Below are 25,090 nucleotides of genomic sequence, written 5' to 3'. Positions count from 1 at the left end.
CAGGCATCTGTTTACCAGATTTGCAAGGCCGCCACCTGGTCCTTGTTCATACATTTCATTTACATTTCATCATCTCTAAGTTTTACCATGTGGATGCTCAGGACTCAGCTGACGCCAGCTTGGGATGTAAGGTCCTTCAGACAGCTCTGAGCTGCAAGCTGCCCCCAATTGTTACACTGTTGTTTTGTGGGCTTGTTAGGATTTTTGTTGCTATTGCACACCCCTCACTTGGAATGCTTTCATTCTAGTTGTCTCTGAATTACTTCTGACTCTGTGTACGTTAATGAATGAGAAGGAAAACAGGATTTTTATGCATGCTGCAAAATCCATTTCTTGGCGTTCCTAAAGGGATAGAGGTCCTACCCCACTGTGTTTGACATCTACTTCTAATATTGTTTTTCTGCAGACTGAAGCAGGGAGTGAGTAGAAGGGGTTAAACCTGATTGGATAACAACTGTTTTTGTTTGCCAGTGTCTAATTCCTCCTGTAGGCAGCAGTATAACACAGCTGTCTCTGAATTGCTTCTGATCCTGTCTTCCTTAATGAACTCCAAGAAATGGATTTTACAACAAGTACAAAAATCTTATAATTAGTGATACATATAGCAGAAGAGGTCATGTAATAAAAGATCAGGAATAGATACAGGGCAGCTATAGGATGAGGTGCCATCGTGTAATAATAGATCAATGAATGATACAGAACAGTTATAGGATGGGGAGCGTTGTAAGGGCATGTGATAATAAATCAGTGACCCATACAGGACAGTTATAGAATGAAGTAGGGTGGAGGGTCATGTAATAATAGATCAGTGACCAATACAGGAGAGTAAAAAGATGGAGTGGGGTGGAGGGTCATGTGATAATAGATCACTGATCAATACAGGACAGTAATAATATGAAGTGGGGTGGTGGGTCATGTAATAATAGATCAGTGACCCATACAGGAGAGTAATAGGATGGGATGGGGTGAAAGATCATGTGATAATAGATCACTGATTAATACAGGACAGTAATAGGATGGGGTGGGGTGGAGGGTCATGTGATTATAGATCAATCACAGACTGACATACAATTACGAGATGAGTGTTCATGTAATAACAGATCAGTAACAAATAAAGGACAGTTATAGGGTGATGGGTCACAAAATAATAGATCACTGATCGATGCACGAAAATTATAAGATAAGGGGTCATGTAATATTACACAAGGGACAATTATAGGACAGCTTTTGGATGGCAGTCCTTAAATCTTTAGGAATATGCAGGACAGTTATAGGATGACGGGCCATGTAATAATATTTCAGTGACCCATACAGTAGGGCAGTTATAGGATGACGGGCCATGTAATAATATTTCAGTGACCCATACAGCAGGGCAGTTATAGGATTATGGGCCATGTAATAATATTTCAGTGACCCATACAGTAGGGCAGTTATAGGATGACGGGCCATGTAATAATATTTCAGTGACCCATACAGCAGGGCAGTTATAGGATTATGGGCCATGTAATAATATTTCAGTGACCCATACAGCAGGGCAGTTATAGGATTATGGGCCATGTAATAATATTTCAGTGACCCATACAGGACAGTTACAGGATGGCGGGCTATGTAATAATAGATTAGTGACCCATACAGCAGGACAGTTATAGGATGAAGGGCCATGTAATAAAAGATGTCTGACAAATACAGGATGACGGGTCATGTGATAAAAGATGTCTGACAAATACAGGATGACGGGTCATGTAAATATAGATCCGTGATAGATGTAGCACAATTATAAGATGAGGGTTCATGTAATAATAGACCAGTGACGAGCACATTGGAATATCACAGTATGAAGCTCCCACAATACAGCAGAGATGAGTACATGATGACATTTTTGGGGAAAGCATTGACTGCTGAATGAAAGTCTTCAGGTTTCTAGCTGTGGGAGGGTTGCCTTCTCCTCCCTCCTTTCCCTGCAGGGAGATGGGGGTGGTGCTCTCATCTACGTGTGCAGTGAAAGGTTCCTGTGCCCGTTTCTTGATGCTAAAAATACAAGCGGCAGGAGAACGCATCCTAAGAAAGAGAGCGGCTCTCCTGTCAGAGAATGGGGAGGAGGGGGAGGGGTGCACCATTTCCCTTTCTATCAGGATGCTGCCCTTGAGCAAAGAGAGAGAGAGAGTCAGCTGTCACTCACATAGGCACTGCTGGGTGTGCACAGAAAATCATATTTCACCTTCTCTATTCCACGCCGTGGCCTAAACTCTAGACGAGTTACTATAATTTGGAGCTGGGGAGCACGTGTTTTACTCCCAACTGTCCCTACGAGAGAATCTCCCTATTCTGGAGCTAGATCCCCATGGCACATATTTCTCCACATTTGTCCTTTATATCTAATGCAGAAGTCCGTTTAGGCTTCTTCAACCTTTTTAGCTCAGAGGAACCCTGGAAATAATTTACATGTCTTGGGGAATTATTTCAGTGGGTCAGTGGGATATATGCTCCTGACATTGGTGGTCAGTGAGAAGAATGCTCCTTACATTGGTGGTCAGCGGGAAGAATGTCCCTTACATTGGTGGTCAGTGGGAAGAATGTCCCTTACATTGGTGGTCAGTGGGAAGAATGTCCCTTACATTGGTGGTCAGTGGGAAAATGTCTTACAGTGGTGGTCAGTGGGAAGAATGTCCCTTACAGAAGTGTTCAATGGGAAGAATGTCCCTTACAGTGGTGGTCAGTGGGAAAAATGTCTTACAGTGGTGGTCAGTGGTAAAAAAAATTACAGTGGTGGTCAGTGGGAAGAATGTCCCTTACAGTGGTGGTCAGTGGGAAAATGTCTTACAGTGGTGGTCAGTGGGAAGAATGTCCCTTACAGAAGTGTTCAATGGGAAGAATGTCCCTTACAGTGGTGGTCAGTGGGAAAAATGTCTTACAGTGGTGGTCTGTGGTAAGAATGCCCCTTACATTGGTGGTCAGTGGGAAGAATGTCCCTTACGTTGGTAGTCCGTGGGAAGAATGTTCTTTTACATTCATGGTTAGAGGGAAGAATGCTACATATATTGAAGGTCAATGGAAAGAATGTCCCTAACATTGATGGTTAGTGGGAATAATCTACCTTTACAGTGGTGGTCAGTGGGAATAATCTACCTTTACAGTGGTGGTCAGTGGGAAGAATATCCCTTACATTGATGGATAATGGGAATAATGTTTCTTACATTGGTGGTCAGTGTGAAAGCTGACCCTTAGATTAGTGGTCAGCAGGAAGAATGTCCCTTACAGTGGTGGTAACTGGGAAGAATGTCCTTTACATTGATGGATAATGGGAAGAATGTCTCTTACAGTGGTTATCTGTGGGAAGAATGTCCCTTACAGTGGTGGTCAGCATGCCACCCTTACAGACAACTAAGAAGTTCACTGGTGTCATGCCACTGGATCTGCCAAGTGGCATTTGAGCCCAAACTATGCAGGCACCAACAGATGGGAGGTCAGCCAGCCTTAGCTCAAGGAACCCGTAGCAATCTCTGGAGGAACCCTGGGTTACATGAAACCCTGGTAGGGAATGGCTGGTATAGGTATGTTTCCCTATATAAGGGTTTATGTAGTGCTGGACTTTCTGTCCAGCCTGTAAATCACTGCATAGCTAATTTTGAATACTAGTAGTAGTGAGAAAAGACACTAGTAATGTGTGCTTTGTGCAGTGTACAACCCTATTTTCTTTCTCAGAATGTTCGAAGGTATATATGTGAGGCTATTAATTAATGAATTCTGATTTATTTTTTTTAATTTTCCCCGGGGCTTCACATCCGCAGCACATCTGGTAATGCAGTGTGACTGCCTGCCTGCTTTTTCTTAGGATGTTCTTCTTTTTTGCAATTATAAAAGCTTTAGGATATTTTAGAAGAGTGGTAATAAATTACGTTTGTCTTCCATGCTGAATAGGTTTTACCCAATGGCACTGGAAAACCCTACTTCTGTATCATTCAAGCTGAACTCCGGCCTTACCTTCAGTCTTGCACAGTTGTACTGGTTCCTCTCCTGGACTGAAATTGCTTAAAGTGCCCGTACACTGCACAAACAAATATCGAACAGTTGATGGCACATCACCGATTTTTGTTTTAGATATTGTGATCGAAAATTTTGGTTCAGTCAGGTTGGAAAAAACATTTCTGACCGAACGAAAATCAATAAATCAGTGGGGTTTTTGTTCGGCAAAAATCTTTGCAAGAACACAGCACAGCACATGGACAAAATTATTATTTTTTCCGCTGTTTGTCCAAAATTGGCAAAGGAATGATTTCCAAAATCGACAATTGACTATGCTTGATGGGGAAGTCTAGGTATAATGGAACGAGGGTTCGTCCCAGAAACGAAACATTTCAAACAAAATTCATAATGTACGGCCACCTTTATGCCTGGTTCACACCTGGGCGTTTTACAGCGCTGATCGACGCGCTATAAAATGCCCAGCAAGTGAAATCCCATTATTTCCTATGGGCATGGTTCCCACTTGGGCGTATTTCAGCGCGTAGAAAAACGCCCTACGCCCAAAGAAGTACAGGAGCTTCTTTTGGGGCATATTTTCCGCGCGTATCCATTAGGATACAGCTGGATAGCCCTCGTAAATGCACGTTTGTCACGCTTTTCGTTGACCGCAAATCGCGGTAATAACTTGCGGCCCGAAACGCGCATCAAACGCGCATATTATGAACGCCCAAGTGTGAACCCAGCTTTACTCTAATTTCACGTGCACAGTAAGAGCCAGCCCACTTCTAGCAACAGCACTGTGTGCCCTTGAGAGGAGTACTAAGGCTGGGTGCAGTGATGTTTTTTAGGAAGCTATGTACAGCACCCTGCTGGCCTCTCTCACCAGCCCTGATCTGCCTGTATTGCATAGATACCCAGTGATGATGTCACGTAGTCTGAAATAAGATATGTAATGAACAGAAAGGTTTTATTACTAAATTTCATTAGCATGTTGATCAAGGAGAGGGAATAACCAGGGAAGGCAAAAGATAAAAAGATTAAACTTCAGTTTTAAAGGGAGTAAATATGGAGGCTGCCAGTGATTGAACTTTCTTTCTGAAAATACCAGCTGCCTATCTATCACACTGATGTTGCTGCTTCAATGACCTGAAGTCAAGTAAGCAATTAAGCACTTCTCAATTTATGGATCTGCAAAACCTTTGCCAGAACTGTGACTCCGAACGTGTTGAAACCAGTGGATCAACAGATAGGCAACTGGAAGTTATGGGAAATGAGCAATGGCATAAAAGGTTTACTTTTGGCACTGCTTGTTTTGCATATGACTGCTGACAACAAGTATGGTGTCTCTTAGTGGCACAATTGAGACTGCAGTTATAAGATTCCTATAACCCATGTTTGTATGTAAACAGTATGGAACACACAGAGAAGTTAAGCAGTATTTAAACTTAACAATTAATGGAGAGTTGGATGTAGTAAGGACTGATGAATGGAGAGTTGGGTGTAGGGAGGAACTGTGAATGGAGTATTAGGTATAGGGAGGGCTTATGAATGGAGAGTTGGGTGTAGAGAGGGCCTATGAATGCAAAGTTAGGTATAGGAAGGACCTATAATCGGAGAGCTGAGTGTAGAGAGGGCCTATGAGTGGAGAGTTAATTGTCAGGAGGGCCTATGAATGGACAGCTGGGTGTAGGGAGGGCTTATGAATGGAAAGTTAGATATAGGAAGGACCTATAATTGGAGAGCTGGGTGTAGGGAGGGCCTTTTATTAGGTGTAGGGAGGACCTATAATTGGAGAGGTGGTGTAGGGAGAGGCTATGAGTGGACATTTTGGTGTAGGGAGGTGGACTATAAGTGGATAATTGGGTTAAGGGATTTCTTATGAATAAAAGATTAGATGTTGATAGCAACAACACCTGCTACAGATAGACAGACAGACATGTCACCTTATGGCTACTATTACTGGGTGTCTCTGTAACACAGAAATGTAGCACATGTGGCTTGCTCCCTATTTTATTAAAACTCACTTTTTTAGATTTTTCAACCTCTTTTGCCACTCTTTAGTCTGGATTGCACTCAATTTCTATAAACCCCTAGATAAGATCATATTTTCCCTTTTATGGACAGGTAAGGTCCCACACATTTCATTAGGTAAGCTTCAACAGCATACAGATAAGCTATAACAATGCCTACATTTCAATTATACCTCTGGGCCTTTGTGATTGTTACCGTTAGATGGTGGTTCACCCAGAATGCATATTACCCTGCTTTTACCTTAGACACTGCAGTTCTAAGTTCTTAGTTGGCCCCTAATAATCTTGTTTTTTGAGGGCCAAAATGTAGCTCTTTAATAACCTCCTTGATAAGGATACCCTTGAAGAACTGGTCAGGGATAGAGTGATTATTATTGTAACCCACCAATGTTCAATATTCACCACCCCATGGGGCATCACTAGGCGTTTACACTTTCAATTCATACTAGACCCCTAGCTGTGGGCAAACTCAGGAGGTAAGACTATAATTTAATTGGTATGCAAATGCTCTTTAGATACAGTATCTTCAGCATTGGCATGCTACAAATTCCCAGTTCCTGGAGCTCAGATGTTATTGGAATATGATGATTGGAATCACTCCTTATAACTCTCCACAGTCTATACTTGTCTAATAATTACTTCAAAGACATCCCTATTCTGTTTGCGGAAAGAAGATATATCTGAGTTGGATAAGGAAGATTGGGTGAATACTTCCTAAAGGTGGCCATACACTGCGAATTTCAGCCCGTTCATGAGAAACCGGCGAAAATTCGCACAGTGGGTGTCGCTGTTGACACCCTACCGGCTGGCATCCCTCGATCAGCTGATCGAAGGAGCCTGTCGGAAAATCTTTGTACAAATAGAGCCAGCGTTTGCTGTCAGGATACAAAAGAACAGCGGGGATTCCTCAATCAAATCGTTCATATCGTTGATGGAGAAATCTGCTCGTGGTTGAACGAAAAAAAAGAAAATAGAACAGTGTATGGCCAGCTCAACTTTAGTTATATGACATATGATGTATTTTCTAAACAGGATAAATTTCATCCTGTTTAGAAAATATATCATATATTATAGTTATAAATAGTTATAGTTAGTTATAGTTTATCCAGACTTATAATATGCTGGAGTGAGTTTGACTTTTTCAAATTCCCTTGATTCGTGACTAGTGTTGCCACCTGTCCAGAATTCACCCGGACAGTTCGGGTTTTGAATGCTGTGTTCGGGTTTCATGGCAGCAGAAACCCAGACACAAGATGTCAGGCAGACAGGGGCAACCAAAATTAAGATAGGGGCTACTGGCCCTCCACTGTAAATAGTCTCTACTGTGATATTTACATATGAATGGGTGGCACTATTTACATATGAACAAGCCACCACTCATTCTCCCACAAAAATTACCATGCGTCGCTGGAGTGTTCGGGTTTCGCTTGAAGAAAAGGTGGCAACCCTATTCGTGACTCGAGCTGGTACTTTGAGGGCTTGTCCACACCATGTCCAGACCAGAACAGTTTGTTTCCAGACCAAAAATATGCCTATGGTATTTCTGGGCTCTGTTCATACCAGTGCAGTATGTTCCGGTCCAGAAAAACAAAAAAATACTGTTTGTTTCATTTTCTCTGGTCCGGAACACACTGAAACGATTGTAAACACATCAAATAGGCATGTAAACCAATGGACTGCACCTGAAAGCCCATTTTAAACTAAAAAAAAAGTACCATAACGCACTTTAAAGCGGCAAAAACTCTGCAAAAATACACTGCACTGCGTTTGCAGATCTGCTCCAGATCTGGTCCGGACAGGGTGTGAACATAAGGATTCTTGGAGGATGTATAGCACTTGAAATATCATGTGGTTTTTTTTCTTTGTGAGGCAAGAAATCCAACTGTTAACAATCCAAATGGCGACACCTACGAAGTTGTAATATGTGTTTAAACAGATATTTACTTATTTGAGGGGATCGGGGGCAGCATGGAAGATGTCATGCGTTTCTCTCTTTTTCCAACTTTATCATTATTAAAAACTTGAAGAAACATTTGCTACAACTCTGGTGCCTGAAGATTCTTCCAGACTTTACTGGAGCAGCATCAGTTCTTTCTTACTGCTTTCTAGAGCAAGGTCCCTCACCCTTTAGAAGAGGAATGGGCTGTGCACCAGAACTTCACATGTAGAAGCCCTAACCTTGTTATTTTCTTTCATTTTTTGTGGATTAGTGAAATTTTACTTATTTAGTTGCTTAGATGAAGCAACTTTTCTTCATTTAGAAGGTGTGGTTTTTTAAAGTCCATTGGATCCTTTGAGACAATTTTAGTTTTGCCCTCTCTGTTGACCTATTTGCAACCATTAAGCTCTATGGAAGCATCTATGGCATCATCACACTTAAGTGTACAGCCTGCAGAGTAGTCAGGAATCAACGTCTGCAAACATTCTCAGATCATATTGATGTCATATGTTGTATACCTAGGGTGAAGTTGGCATGTCAAGTGGGAGGTGCTGTGCATTTAGAAAGTTCACTTACAGTTTAAGCTTCAAAATGCATAATTTCTGAAGAGAGTATAACCTTGAGATTTCAGCTCTATGGTTTTCCCAACCATCCAGCACTATACTATGTAATATACAACACAACTGTTGCTGTCAAATGTTTTATATGTTAAAACACATTAAGCTGATCCTCTGCATATACTAGGGGCCTATTCATTACAACTTTGACGAAAAAGAACGCTCTCCCCAAAAGCCATTGGTAAAAAATTTATTTTTTGTATTTAAAATTAAACATGGAACCCAAATGGTTGCTACGGGGAAACGTTCCACTTATGTGGTGACTTTTCTTTCCTCCAGTTTGTAGAATCGGGCCCAGATCATTTTATTTATGTCATTCTTAAATGTGCAAGGGGGTATCAAAAAGTAATACCTGCTGCTTCATATCTGCTGTTCATGTGAACTCATAATAAAATGCCTGCTATATATCATACATAGGATATAAATCAATCATTGTGCGCTTCTGGTTTTTAAATTGTATCAAGTGCATCATGGATGAGAGGTTGAAACAAAGAGCAGTAATTACGTTTCTGACGAAAGAGGGTTGTTGAACTGTCGTACACTCCTGAAAAATGTGCAAGGTGATGCAGTAATTGACGTGAGCAATGTTAGGTGTTAAGTAAAAAGGGAGAAACTGAAAATGTTGACAAGGCATTGAATGGCATGATTCAAGCTTTCCTTGAATGGGAAAAAAATATGCCAGATCATGACAACCGTGTTCTGGGATGACCAAAGCATCATTCTCATGGACTTTTTGGAAAAAGGTGCAACAGTCAACATTGAAGCCTACAATGGTACACTTCGAAAGCTGAAAGAAGTAATCAGGAAGAAACAAGCACAGAAAGACATCCATGCCATACGTCTGCATCATGATATTGCACACCCACACACCTCTTATGCCACCGGTCAGATGATTGCCAATATGGGCTGGTCATTGGTCCCTCATCCACCCCACAGCCCAGATTTGGCAACAATGGCATCTATCTGTTGGGCCAATAAAGGATTACATCCATACCATGAGATTTGAGGACTTGCAGAAAGTTAAAACAACTCTGAAGCATGGAGCAAAGCGTGCGCTGTCAAAATCTTCTAAACGGGATTTGAGGCCTGAGTAAAACGATGGTGCAAATGCATTGAATATAATGGAGACTATGCAAAAGGGTAACTCTTAGTAGAGCAATTTATAGACTAACTGTCTGTATGTTTCATTTCTATATATCAACAGGAGCTACTTTTTGATACCCCCTCATATGTAGTCTCTTACATCCCTGGATCTGTAGGGTTGTATAGTTGCAGTTCACTGAGTGTAAATTGTACTTGTACTTACATGGTATAAAATATCTGTCCAGCCCTCCATAGTGATACATTGAAATACAGTGAGTACTGCAAACAGGATGTTGTCAAACTGTGTGATGCCATTATTGGGTCCCTCCCACCTGTCATAGCATGAGGTCCCATTGGGGCACCTTCGCGATGATGAGTCATTCCCACACAGGCCCTCCACCTTCATTTCATCTGCAGAAAGACATAGTGGAAGAACTTCAGAACTCATGTTCATTTGGAAGGTCAATAAAACAGAGAGCTACATGATAGAGACCATGAAAAATACAATACAGTTATAAGGCAATTAGGTCTAAAAAAAGATGCCTTGTTATTCCCATAGTAAGCAGCTGAAAATCAGAAATGCCCCCCCTCATCACTTCATCAATTGACTGAACCTCTGCAACTAAGGTAAGTGGATATGACATGCTGCATGGATTTCTAGGACCTGTGATCAGTGGCAACTACCTAATGGCAGCAGTTTACTATGCATCACAGCTAAGAGCCTGGAATAGGTCAGACTCCACCAAAGCAACCATTTAAAGCAGGCCGCTGCTTTGTGTTTGTTGTTTTAGGTAGCAAGTACACTTCTTGAAGGAGGCTGTATGTGAGATATTAAAGTCAAAAGCATTTAAAGCTATTTCACAAATGCTGAAAAATCACTTACAATGGATGCTACTCCTTGATGTTTAAAAGTTTTACAGGGTTATTCACAAAAGGGTGAAGAGTTTGGAGGAGGCAGGAGAAGTGAGCAATCTAGGTCAACATAGCTGATTTGGAATAATTCTCAAATTCAGCTCACTTTCCAGTTCAGTTATATTGTCCTAGATTGTTCCCTTCTCCTGCCTTCTCCAAACTCTTCACCCCTTTTGTGAATAACCCTCTTAGTTTCCTGCAGAATCAGCTGGTCCCCTGAGCACTGGTCCTGACTTCCTGTATTAGAGTGACTCCTTTCTCAAGCAGAGTGCTATGCAGTCACCTTTGTGTGTGCTAGTAAGCTGTTTGGTCTCCACAAGCATACAGACACAGCAAATCAAGCTACTCCTTCCCCCTGGCCCGCTCTCCACCCTTATCCAAGCTAGTAGAAGAACAGTTTCTGGATTCTGCTCTGTCCTTTGTGATCTTGTACTGGACAGGAAGTTCAGGGAATCTGAGCTAAGAGACTTGGAAGCAGCTGTTCAGAAACATGATAATTGTAAGCGTTTGGGCAAAACTGTAAAGTAATGCTTTGCTGGGCAAAGTATATTTGTTTGATCTGGATTCATTATTGAAAACAAGTTTGAGAGTTTAATAATAATAATATATAATAAAAAAGGAAGACAAAGCCTTCTCACCTCCGTAGGTTTCATAACAGGAACTGTGAAATTTTCCAATATAAAAGTCAAGCCCAATGATAGCAAAGATGAGAATAGCAAAGAACAGCAGCAGCCCAATCTGGAGCAGGGGAATCATGGCTTTCATGATGGACTTCAGAACCACTTGTAAACCTGCAAAGAACAAAGGCATGAAAATATATAAACATCATCACTCATTCCTAACCACATAAGTCAAATAAAAATCCCCTTTTGCCCCCTGAAAAAGTAAAAGGACAGCAGGACCATCAGATAGACGACCATCCATTTTATGGATCCACCGACAGGAGACAGTGCAGACATCATTGGAACTCCAGGACTGTGACTGGCCTGACAATACCCTAAAGTGTATGTAAATATATTTAACAAAAAAACCCCATTACATTTCCCAGTGGCGTCACAAGGGGGGTGCGGCCCGCACCCGGGTGACACCATTGGAGGGGTGACACCAAAATGACTGACAGTCCTTTTGGTGTCACTCCCTCTGAAAAGTCGGGCACTCGGTCAAGGACCGAGAGCCCGACAGTTGCTCGAGAGAGAGAGGGAGGAGGGGACCAGGCGGCATACCTCATCCTGCCGGGTGACGTTCCCTCCCCTCTCTGCCGGCGTCCATCACCAAGTTGACCGCCGGCAGGTAACAGCGGTACAGCGTGTGAAGTCATCACGCGCATGCGCAATGACGTCACTTCTTTGTGTCACCCGGTACCCGCACCGGGTGTCACCCCACCTCTGGACGCCTCTTACATTTCCCCAAGTTTTGTTCCCCTGCAAGTGCAGAAAGATACCTGCTAATCTGCCAGAAAATCACGTCTGTTTGTAACTTCTTCTAGTGAGCTGGAAACGCTAATGCACAGTTTTGTCAGCCCTTCTCTTGTCTTACCTACTCTATCAAAAACTATTAAAAAAAAGTTTTGGCCGGGCATACACTTTAAGAAGCATAGGATTTAGGCTAGGATCACACCTGGGCGCGCGGCAATATTGCTGCATGGTCACGGAGCCGCCCACCGCAGCCGATCGGGCTGGCGGTGCCATTATTTTATAATGGCACCCCAGTCGCGGCGGGCTGATCGCGCAGATTTCTGCCGCGATTCCGCCCGTGCAATTGAACAGGATCGCGGCTAAAAAAAAGGCAGGCGTTGTGTGTCGGAAAAAAGGTACTTTTTAGCGAGTGCCACGCGGATGTAACCCCACTGAAATCAATAGGGCCAGGCAGCAACCGCTGTGTGCACTAGCACACGATCGCGCAGTTCTGGGTGTGGCGCAGGTCTGAATCTAGCCTAAAGGAGAGAGTATCTGGGTCTTTATTTCAGGCATGCGGCTGTATTTTTTCCGATCTCAGTTGAAAATAACCCACTTTTTAAGGGTCCTTAATCTGGTGTTTTAGCTTTGTGAATTGAGCCTGACATAAGAAGGCTCAGTTCACTAAGCTGTGAAGCATGCATTACTTACCACAATGGTCATTATATTCAACTGTTACTGAAAATAACACTGGTTATAACAGATAAGGGTATTTATAGCTTTGTTTATTGCACCTAAAGCCTGTTGTATGATAGGTTATGAGGGGATAATGATCCCAGGTCCCAGACAGATCATACAAGCAGGGTTCAACTGTTCATTCTTCTACTGTCGTTTTCCAATGCAGATTGAAATCGGACTGTTCGCTATCATTTGCCAGAGACAGTTTTTCCATCTGTCTCTTTCATGCATTAGGCCTACTGCATATTCCTCCATTTGTATCAGCTGGCAAATCAAGCCCTCTACAGCCGGCATCCCACAGGCACACACCGTAATAACACGAGGGGGCTCCATCGCAGTGAGACAGCAATCAATAACTGAAAATATATCCGTCAATACCTGCCAAGCCTCTATCTTACTGCTCCGAGGGGTTATAAGGGTTACATTTCCTGTTAACAATAATGTGTCTAATTTATCAACGGTGACTCAATATGGTCATCTGGCAAACGTCCCCCCAGTGACACATTTCTTGGATTCCAGGTTCTGCATCAGTGACAGGAATGGCCTGGTCAGTGGAGGTCTGGCAATATTTCACCTGTGTGGGGGAGGGGTCTGGACCACTGCGGCATTACTCACATTTCCTGGCTACTATTACGGGGGATACACGGAAATTCACAAGCCATCTGCTACGCTGAATGCAGTTATAAGTGACAATAAAAAAATTTCTTAAAGCGTAATTACACCTCTTTGACCGGTTTGCTATTTCAACACCTTTGTATCAAATGATGTGAAATGTACACTCTGGTGGGTGGTCTTTCAGACAGCAAGGAGTTAGTCTACAGCTCTAATTAAACTGCACACTATGCTTTCTTCATCTATGTGCATTTGGTACTGAGGCTTAGAGCACATATGTCTCATTGTGCTGATAATCATACCAGAAAACCTTGAAGTTTCCTAACCTTAAATCTCAACCTAACCCCAAACTTAAAACTCAGCCGAAACCATATATCTAATATTAGGCTCTTAGCCCTAAATCATCACCTAAACCATAGCTCTATCCGATAACACTCAACTCAACCAGAGCCTTAAACTATAACATAATCCATAACCCCCAACCTAAAACCACCAACACCAACCATAATCATCAGCCCAACCTCAAAATCTAATCCATAATTTCTAACCTAGGGACACCACTGCATAAACCTTACCTTTAACCTAACCACTAGGTTCAGTCATTAATATCCATGCAACCACTAACCCTGCAGCTAAATCTTGGCTTATTCATTAAACTTCAACTGTACCCTAGCTCTAACCTCAACCCTCAGCCACTAAGCCTAAACTTCAACTGAACACCAATCCCAAACCTCATCCAAAAACCCTAAAGTTAGACTTTTACCCTTAACCCTTGGTTCTCAAAGGTGGGTCACGACCCCGAGTTCATTGGGTCCCCATGCCTTCCACTTTTCTAGGCGAGAGGCTCCTCATCCTCCCCCTAGCGCAGCACTGTCAGTTCTCGCACCAAGCAGCCATTCAAAATATGCTGCCCGTTGCCGAGTGTGAGGTGGGGTGGTCGGGGAGTATGGCTGCGAGGGAGCTGAAAATCCATTCAGCATTGCTTACAGCTCCCACACATGTCCTGTAGCAATGCCTGAACTGGAGAGACATCACATTCTGGCTCCCGTCACCTCTACAGGGAACATAAGGGAGCTGTACAAGCATGGAGCTCTATCACAGCACAGCAGCCCACAATGGACCCCAGGCTGAGGATCCACTCCAGTTCTTGTAAAATAAGGAGACTGGGTGGATTTAAAAAAAAATTATAATTTTTTGGGGAGTGTGTGTGTACGTATGTGTGTGTGAGATTGTGTGTGCCTGTCAGTGTTATTGAGGGCCCATTCACACTAATACAGTCCGTTAATCGCACAGTCCTGACCAAATATTGCACTATAGCATGCAATTGCAACTACCACGCATTCTGGTGTGAGAGGTGCATTGCATTGCCATTCATTTGAATAGCACCCCAAACGCATCTCCTACCCACAGTTCTATTACCCGCATCAGAGCACGTGGTACCGCAATGCCATGCGATCCATTGCTGTGCGACTTGGGTCACGACTTAATGACCGAGGACAAATGTGGGTCCTGAGGTTACACAGTTTGAGAACCACTGATCTAAACCTTGGTCCTAACCTATAACTCTTAGCGTGGCTTCTAGCCCCAAACTATAACAACAAGGACAGCACTAGTTTTCTGGCAGTTATTTATTTTTGTACTTATTGAACTCAAAACCTAACTCAACTCCTAATCCTCACCAGAACACCAAACCTTAACTCTCAATCTAACATCAACTTAATTCCTAATAAAATAACTATACAAAATAAATAATCTCAATGCTGACATTACTTTTGTGGAAGACATTTCCTATTAAATTTTATACACTTAAATATAATCACTTATGTGCAATATACAAAATTAGCACCAAATTTGTGTGCACTAGCGCAGTCCAACCTGAAAGTACACAGTGGCACCTTTGCCTATCAACATCATGACCTCCCTCTCACCATCATCCCCACCCAACTACCCATGACACCAAAGCCCCCCTCTCACTACCTCCTACCATTCCTGCACCACCTCATTACCCAAAACAAAATTTCCCCCCCTTGATCTCACAGTCTACCAACTCCCCATCCACTAGACATGTGCGATTCGTTCCGAATCGAAATTCGGACGAAATTTCGGAGATTCGGATCATCCGAATTCCGAATTACAGATATAACTAATGCAAACGAATCCAAATTTTCGATTCGTTTTTTTGGACAAACTTAAATTTTTTGGACGAAATTTCGCAGCAGCAAAGTGACATTTGAGAACAAAATACAACAATAAATATGCAAAAAAAATAACACAAAGAAAAAGACACAATAAATGCTTTTACAACCTTTAATTTTGTTGGGATATTTCCTTGCATTGTACCTTTTTATTTATTATCAGGCCATGATCATGATCATGCATTCTGTCACATAAAACATAATGGGAGGAATGTTTCAAAACAGGAGCAGACAAATTCTGGAGCAGATTTGCACTGCAACCAATCAGCTTCTCTGTCTCATTTTCAAATCTTACCTGAGAACACTGAAAAGAGGAGCTGATTGGTTGCCATGGGCAACTTCTCTGGATTTTGTCTGCTCCAGTTTTGAAAAATTCCCCCCAATGTGTACATTTTCATAAAACAAAATAACTTATATTTTAGACTGCCATATCCCCAACACTTTTGCTAGCATACATTTATAAAAGTGAAGGGCACACAGCGAAATTATCACCATACATCAGTTAGTAGTGACCGATGTACAATAAAACACATTGAGGGTTATTCACAAAGCTAGCCAAAGGATCAGCCGTAGCTTCGGCTGATCCTTCGGCTAGCTTCGGCCGCCGGACCCCTTCGGTTCAGTCGAACCGAAGGGCTGCTGTACGGGCTATTCACTATAGCCCATACAGCTCCCGAAGCTGGCCGAGCCAAAGGCATATGCTTCGGCTCGGCCAGTGAAACCCGACTCACGGCTGGCTCCGCCCAGTTGCAATGACAGATCAGTATCCCCAGGTTATCTGGGGGCGTTGAACTGTCATTAAACAATGACAACTTGGCGGAGCCAGCTGTGACGTCACGTCCGGCTACGCCCAGTTGTTATTCATTGGCCGGGACCTGTTGGAAGACTCTAGCAGGTCCCGGCCAATAGGAAACATTTGGGTGGAGCTAGCTGTCACCGCTAGCTACGCCCAATTGTTTCTTTCTTTTCAATTTTTTTTCTTTTTTCAATAATCTTTATTTTTTTTGGGGGGGGGAATCTTTATTTATTTTTGTAAATTGATCATTTTTTTAAATTTCTAAACATTTTGTTTCCTACTTTTTCCATTCTGCTCGGTACCACGGAGGTACCGAGCAGAATAGCCGAGCCGAATGCAGCTTTGTGAATAACCCTCATTGTTATATTTGGCATCATCAATGTCGTATGCTATATAAGAGTGACTTCTGAATTAGGCCTCCTGCATAAAAACTGAAGGAATGGAAAGCGAGGGCAATTTAGTGCAACCAATCAAATTCCACTTTTCCTTTCTCGGGTGGAGGTGGGGACATTGAAAGCAAGTTTCCAATTCTTACGGGGGGTTGTTACAAACAACACAGTTTTACAACAGTTTTAATACACGAGACCTATGTAGTAAACATATACACATGCTGGTTCATCGCACACATATCTTAAACATCATAAACATATTACATACTTGGGATTCCCGATACCAGTTTTAGAGGTCTTAAGACACGCACTGCTCGAAGGGTTCGCAAGTCAAACTCCGGCCCGGTAGATGCTATGATACTGCAAGCACAAGAGGAAGAAGATTGAATTGTTTAATATTTACATGACAACATGGCTTCCAATAATGTACCCACTCTTATGTAAAGGATTCCAATAACAATAAGGATAATAATATATACCGGATAATCTAATTCCTGCCTAAATCATAATGATATTAGATGGACCACATCATTGACACACATACTGACAGAGAAAGATAACTTTTGCTGACACAATGACTGAAACTGATGGCCACAGACAGCGACAGAAGGACAGGAACTGCCAGCATGGCTTGGGGTTCCTCAGAGAGAGTGACGTGGTTCCTCAGAGGGAATGGCTTGTGGTTTCTACTAGAGAGTGACTTGCGGTTCCTCAGAGGGAATGCCTTGCGGTTCCTCAGAGAGAGTGACTTGCGGTTCCTCAGAGGAAGTAGCTTGTGGTTCCTCACAGGGAGTGGCTTGTGGTTCCTCAGAGGGAGTAGCTTGTGGTTCTTCAGAGGGAGTGGCTTGTGGTTCCTCATTGGGAGTGGTTTGTGGTTCCTCAGGGGGACTAGCTTATAGTTGCTCACAGGGAGTGGCTTCTGGTTCCTCAGAGGGAGTCTTATTTTACCGCACTCACCTCAGTTAAACCTGTCTCCATTTTTAAAGTGCAGTTTGATTAAGGTAAAGTGTACTTGCTTTGACCATTTGAGACCATTAATAAAGAAAACATGATATGAGGTAGATACAAGAGCTGCCATTGCTGATGCCCTTCTAAAAATGCCCATTGGCCCAAAACAAGTATGCAGATCAGGAAAATCAGTCAGAAGTCCTTCTCTGCAAGCTTGTGCTGGGTCAGTGGTCAAGTTATTGAAGTAAGGGGATCAGCTTGACAGCTAGGTATATTAACCGCTTGAAGACCAGGTGTTTAGATGGGGGGCGCACGTCTCGGGGCTTCATACAAGCGATCCGCCGGCTCTATAGCCGGCAGATCGCTTGTATATTAACGGGCATCGCTGCCTCTTTTCAAATAGCGGGGATTTCCCGCTCGCGCGCGGCGTGTATACACACCCAGTTACACACGCCCAGTTACATCCAAGAAGCTCCCGGCAGGCCGTGTATACACAGAGGCTGGCCGGGAGGTAGTTAAAGTGTATGTCAATCCCAACAATAAACTATTTGCTACCTTTTGATTTGTTAAATGTACAGAGCTGACCTGTGCACACTCCCCTTCTTATCTCAAGGAGTCTAATTAACCCTCCTAGTTTTTATGTCCCTCTCTGTTTTACATATCATAGGTTTCTAATACTACTATTACTAATAATAATAATAATATTAATGTCAATAGTGTGTGGTTACGCAATGCCTTACTATTGTCCTATTACCCCTGTAACATCATATTACAGTAACCCGGCTCCTGAGTGTCTTATTACCCCTGTAACATCATATTACAGTAACCCGGCTCCTGAGTGTCTTATTACCCCTGTAACATCATATTACAGTAACCCGGCTCCTGAATGTCTTATTACCCCTGTAACATTTTATTACAGTAACCTGGCTCCTGAGCGTCTAGGTACCCCTGTAATATCTTATTATACCAATATACAAACTCAGCTTCTCCCCAATAAAATATTTGTTTAGCAGTGATTCACCCTGGCCATTCTTCCAAGGGGCTAAGTGTTTCAGAATGATTAACCAAATTGACATACAGGTCAGTCATTTAGCTCTGGCTCATATGCAGCAGAGAGATGAGTCAGCACACACACCACCTCCGGGAACATATATAAATTCAGGGAAGCTTCCCTGTCTTATAACGCAATGACTACAGGCTGGTTGATTAAATGAACTACAAGCTAATGTTATAGGGGAAAATCCCATTTTATTCAGCATCAATGGAATGCAGTGTAAGAATACTCAGAATTAGTAAAGGGCAGTGTGAAAACACAACATTACGAGAATGCACTATGAGAATGAGTAGCATTAGTGTAGTGCAGTGTGAGCAGACAATAACATTAAAATAAACTGTGATAATTATTAACATTAGTAGAGTACAGTGTAAAAAACACGCAAAATTAGAATCCTCTGCAAGAACTCCTGGCCTTACTAGAGTGCAGTGTGGGAACACAGCATCCTTACAGTCTACCGTGAGAATAGTGGTCATTACTAGAGTGCAGTGTAAGAACACGGAATGATTAGAATTCTCTGTGTGAATATTTGGCATTACTAGAGTGCAGTGTAAGAACACGGCATCATTAGAATTCAATGTGAGAATAGTCGGCATTAGTAGACTGCAGCGTGCATACACACCATCATTGGAATTGAATGTGAGAACATGGCATCATTAGAATTCAATGTGAGAATAGTCAGCATTACTAGAGTGCAGTGTGAGGACACGGCATCATTAGAATTCAATGTGAGAATCGTTGGGATTACTAGAGTGCAGTGTGAGAAATCAATGTGAGAATAGTCAGCATTAGTAGAGTGCAGTGTAAGAAAACGGCATCATAAGAATTCAATGTGAGAATATTTGGCATTACTTGAGTGCAGTGTAAGAACACGGAATCATTAGAATTCAATGTGAGAATAGTCGGCATTACTAGAGTGCAGTGTGAGAACACGTCATCATTAGAATTAAATTTTAGAATAGTCGGTATTAGTAGAGTGCAGCGTGCATACAAACCATCATTAGAACTCTCTGTGACAACACTCAGCATTAGTAGAGTGCAGTGTGAACACACGCCACCATTAGGATCGCTCTGTGAGAACAATCAGCATTAGTAGAGTGCAGTGTGAACACACGCCACCATTAGGATCGCTCTGTGAGAACACTCAGCATAAGTAGAGTGCAGTGTGAACACATGCCACCATTAGAATCGCTCTGTGAGAACACTCAGCATTAGTAGAGTGCTGTGAAAACACACGCCACCATTAGAATCGCTCTGTGAGAACACTCGGCCTTAGTAGAGTGCAGTGTGAACACACGCCACCATTAGGATCGCTCTGTGAGAACACTCGGCATTAGTAGGGTGCAGTTTTTAACCCCTGGACACCATTAGGATTCAGTCTGAGAATACTTGTCATTATTGCAGTGCAGGATTCCAGTACTCGGTGTGAGAACACTCAGCATCATTAGTGTCATTATAGTGCAGTATAAGAATACTTAGCACCTTTAAAGTAGCGAAATTAGTGCCTAGTATAAAAAAAAACTACTGTTAGGGAGCATGCAATAATATTAATCATAATTAGAATGAAGTATGAGAACACTTAGCATGATTAGAGTGCAGTATGAGAATTAAAATGGGTAGGTGGACAAATAAGTTATTTTCTGTTATCAAAGCTTGTTTCATTGCTGAGCAGAAATACCAGAGTAGGACATGTTTGGTGTTTGTATGTTTAATTAGAGCCAGCTTTATAATGGAAGTATTGCATGTAACTAACATCTGCTGGCATTGGGGGCACTAATTAACTGACCCTAATTGGATGTCGTATGAGAATCAAAGAACAATAATTTACCATGTACAGAGATGAGAAAGCCCTGGCAATTATTACATACTAATATTATATGTATGCTACCTTCAAATTATTATTATACACCCTTGACTAACAAATTAAATCTGTACTCCAGCTAATGCTGGCCATACACCTGTCAATTTTTTTTTTGTTCAAACCGCGGGCCGAACGAAAAAAATTGACGTGATTCCTCCATCAACACAAACAGAGCGTCGATCGAGGAATCTCTGCTGTTTGCATTGCCGGCACTTGTCAGAATACCCGATCAGAGCGGGCAGCTCATTGGCTCTTATCGTACAATTATTTTCCAGCCGGCTCCTTCGATCAGCTGATCAAGGAATGCCGGCTGAAAGGGAGCTGACAGCCCCACACACTGTGCGAATTTCGGCCAGTACTTTAAAAACCAGCTGAAATTCAGCCAGTGTATGGGCACCTTTACACATTTTAGGCAGTTACAGCAACTGTTAGGGATACAGGTTTTACTTAAATGAATAAAATCTGACCACTGTGAGCTTCCCTGTCACTGTCAACCTTCTATCTGCCACTTTTGCTGGACAGCTTGGCCTGTTAAAGGAAATTGAAAGATAACAGACTTACTCATTGGGTTACCAGATGTAAACAAAGAATAAAGGCCTAAATAATAAGAAATGAAATAATCCAGGGTGTGCCGCTGTCAGAATACTTGAACTGTGACTGGTTGCAGTCACTGTTTAACCGCAAATGATCCTACTGGCTCCATTAACAAAAGTTGATTACAAAATTGACTTTTGTCGAACCGAGGGATGCCAATTGGGCTGCACACTGCCTGAATTTCAGTGGAGTCAGCAATGTATGGCCAGCGTAAATGAAATGACTGCAATATAACACATATAGCAAGCAGACATGGTTCCGCTCAAGCAACTATGACTTGGGACGTGTGTTGGTTCCGGCCATGCAGCATTCTCAGAAACTGCTGACTTGGGATTTTCACACACTGCAGTCTCTAGAGTTTACAGAAAATGGTGTCAGAAAAATGCCAGACTGGAAGTCTTCAATTGCTCGAAAAAAGACCCTTTACAATAGTAGTGTGCTCAAGGGCATCTTTCACTGGACGGCATGGTGAACCTTGAGGACGGGCTACAACAACAGGCAACCACACTGATTCTTCTTCTGCCAGCTAAGGAGAGGAAAATTATTCTACAGTAGATACCAAATCACCAAAATTGGATGACTGAAAAACACTGTCAGCTCTGGCAAATCTCGATACTCCTTGAGATAGGCAGATGGAAGGCTCCGAAGTAACAGAACACGTACAAACAAATAAGCACAACCAAATTCTGAATATCACAAGCAGCTGTACAGTACACTGTGAAGATGTACCTCATAAACCATACATGACTGTGTAAAGAAAACCCACAAAATAAAAGAAATGGAGCTGGCCGCATATCACAACGCGTTTTGTCTTCATTTTCGTGCCGAAATGCATCAAGAATATGCCTTTGGTTTAATTTTTGCTTGTTTGTTGCTCAATAAAGAACTTTTTATACTTTTTTGCCAGATATCCTCATCTTCACACCTACTCCTTTCTCTACATCTGCAAGTGGAACCAAGGATCCTGAGGAGATTCCTCAACTCAGACAGTGAGCAGAATGCTGACCCGTGTCCACCACCAAAGGTACCTACAATGGGCACATGAGCATCAGAATTGGACAGAGCTATGGTCTGATGAATCCTGCTCCCTTTTACATCATGTGGATTGCTGGGTGTGGGTGTGTTGCTTATCTGGTGAAGAGATGGCACCAGGATGCACTATGGGATAAAGACAAGCTGGTCGGAGGAAGTGTGATGCTTTGGGCAATGTTCTGCTGGGAAACCTCGGGTCCTGCCATTTATGTGGATGTTACTTTGACACGTACCACCGACCTATACATTGTTGCTGACCAAGTACACCCCTTCATGGAAACGGTATTCCCTGATGGCAGTGGTCTCTTTCAGCAGGATAATGCGCCCTGCCGCACTGCGAACATGGTTCAAGAATGGTTTGAGGAACACAACAATGAGTATGAGGTATTGACTTGGCCTCCAAATTCTGTCCGATCCATGGAGGCCTCACCTCAAAACTTACAGGACTGAAAGGATCTCCTACTGACGGCTTGGTGTCAGATATACCACAGCACACCTTCAGAGATCTACTGGAGTCTATGCCTGGACGGGTCAGGAAAAGGGGAACCTACTTATTATTAGGTGGGTGGTCATAATGTTATGGCTGATCGGTGTGTGTATATATATATATTGTGGCAGTGCATGGCAATGCCACGGTGTAGTATGGCAACTTTGGCACCCAGGACTCTCAGCCAGAGGGGCTGAGAGGTTCCACAATGTGAATACCTTTGGAGAGGAGGAACTGGCTGTTCAATCCCTTCCAGGTTTTCCAGACTATAGTGGGATGGGATCTCCAGTCCTGGGGCCAGGTGTTGCCAGTGGCCAGGTCGTGCTGCTCAGGTGGCTGAGAGCAGCCTTATTAGGAAGCCAGCCCAGTGCTTTAGAGGAGAGTTGTGGGTGTGCAAGAGGCACACGACGACAGGCAAGACTCTACTGCGTGCGTGAGCACAAGGGACACAGCCAGGAAGGCTGGAGTGGTCCAGAGGGTTGGTGACCCTGAGATCCCTGTCAGGGAGACAGAGAGGGACAGTGACCCGGGAGGGTGAATACCAGAAGTCTTGGAGCTGAGGGAAGCTGCTGAGGACGGTATATCCAGGGAAAGTCCTGGGACTATAACACTGGGAGTGTATGGGACAGCCAGATGTCGTTGAGACCAAAACATGATGTGAACTGTTATGCTTAGTTTATGCTGAAGAAAAGCAATAGTTTTATGTACATATGCTAATGTGTTATGTTGTATCATACATGTAGCACATGGACTAATATCTATATTCTTTGCCATACATGTAAAAATAGAGGTGTGCAGTACAATGATTGTTCCAACTAAAGAGTTGTATCTTTTAGAAGTCTTTAAATGGATATTTTTTAGCACCTTGGTGAAACAACTGCATCAAGATTTCAGAACATTCGGAAGGCAAGAGTGGGGTCTTAGCTAGCATTAGTAAAGCATGCCTAACGTTTAACAATACAGGGCAGCGCATTGAAACAACCGGGTCGGAAATATTATTCATTATCAATTATACAATTTTCTAATTTTGCTTACCAGTCCTTTATTGTGTTTGCTGCTTTCATTTTCTTTTGTTTTAGTTTTTTTTCCTTTATTATCACCTGGTGATCCGGCCAGTAACCCACTTGCTGTCTTATGGTGGCTCCACTCCACTCTGTGGAGGAGCAATGGAGTCACCCTTGGACAGCAGTGTTGTCACCCTGTGGGGAGGGTGGTGTTAGATGGACTAGCAGATTTAGATGGACTTGGCTAAAAAATTAAATCTGATCTCCAGCTAACACTTTTTAAGCAGGTACAGTTTTTTTTTTTACCTTCTGGGATAAAGGTTTTACATAAATGCAACAAAGCTGAGCATTGTAAGCCCCCCTTTCAGTGTTAAATGGTTTGTCCCAACTTTCTATCCTGGACAGCTTGGCCTGTTAAAGGTAGGTGAAAAATAACATACTTACTGGCTGGATCGCCAGGTGAAAATATAGGGAAAGGACCTAAAAAAAAGATAACTAGTGCGGCCACCACATGCAAGAATTGGTAAGCTGCAATATATTACATTTATGCTTTTGGGTTTAGATATGCTCTAATGCCATGGGCATCTGTCTGCAGCTGCCTTGTGTAATTTACAGCAGACCTTGTAATATGCCCTTAGCCGTTCCATGTGTCTGCAGGCTTTTGAGTATATTCCATTGCGTACAATACATATTTCAAGAAGACAAGAAAGAAAGGCTCCGGGTCATGTGCATGTATCTTACCACTTGCCCCTTGTAAGCTTTCCTGCATTTACATAGCACTTTGGGCCATGTCAGACAGGCCATTCTGTTGCTGATGACACTTTGCCAGTGGCAGAATTACTGAAATTCAACTTCCATTATAACTAGTGGAGGTTGCTCCATCACTGCTCAAAATGCGTTTGAAACTCACTCGGTACAGGGGGATCAGTGACGGAGGGACAGTAAGGGAGAGGCTCTACAGCAGGGGTGCCCACAATTTTTTTGTGTTAAAATCTCCTTATAAAATGACGAGCTACATGAGATCTACCAACGAAAAAAAATCTCCCTCTCTCTCTCTCCTGGCTGTCTCTCCTTGCTCATCCTCCTGGCTGTCTCCTCTCTCTCCTGGCTGTCTTTCCTCGCTCTCTCTCTTTCCTGGCTGTCTTTCCTTGCTCTCTCTTTCCTGGCTGTCTTTCTTTGCTCCCCTGGCTGTCTCTCCTCGCTCTCCCTCCCCTGGCTGTCTCTCCTCGCTCTCTCTCCCCTGGCTGTCTCTCCTCGCTCTCTCTCCCCTGGCTGTCTCTCCTGGCTGTCTCTCCTGGCTGTCTCTCCTGGCTGTCTCTCCTCGCTCTCTCCCCTGGCTGTCTCTCCTCGCTCTCTCTCCCCTGGCTGTCTCTCCTCGCTGTCTCTTCTCGCTCTCTCTCCTGGCTGTCTCTCCTCTCTCTCTCCCCTGCTTGTCTCTCCTC

General features: G+C 43.0%; 1 protein-coding gene across 1 annotated transcript in view; it reads right to left on the bottom strand.

Annotated features, from left to right (window-relative positions):
- The window catches only part of CACNA1A (calcium voltage-gated channel subunit alpha1 A), a 217,525-nt gene that overhangs the window by 119,372 nt on the left and 73,063 nt on the right, over positions 1 to 25,090 (bottom strand). The window contains exons 4-6 of the mRNA XM_018566115.1: positions 16,937 to 17,028; positions 11,183 to 11,335; positions 9,856 to 10,043 (exon numbers count right to left, since the gene is read on the bottom strand). Of these exons, the coding sequence (XP_018421617.1) occupies positions 9,856 to 10,043; positions 11,183 to 11,335; positions 16,937 to 17,028 (433 nt within the window). The remainder of the gene's footprint in view (positions 1 to 9,855; positions 10,044 to 11,182; positions 11,336 to 16,936; positions 17,029 to 25,090) is intronic.

This window comes from Nanorana parkeri, unplaced genomic scaffold (genome assembly GCF_000935625.1).
Source record: "Nanorana parkeri isolate BGI_ZX_2015 unplaced genomic scaffold, ASM93562v1 scaffold920, whole genome shotgun sequence".
Lineage (NCBI taxonomy): Eukaryota > Metazoa > Chordata > Amphibia > Anura > Dicroglossidae > Nanorana > Nanorana parkeri.
Note: the sequence above shows the minus strand (reverse complement) of the source record. Positions and strands in the feature narration are given on the sequence as shown.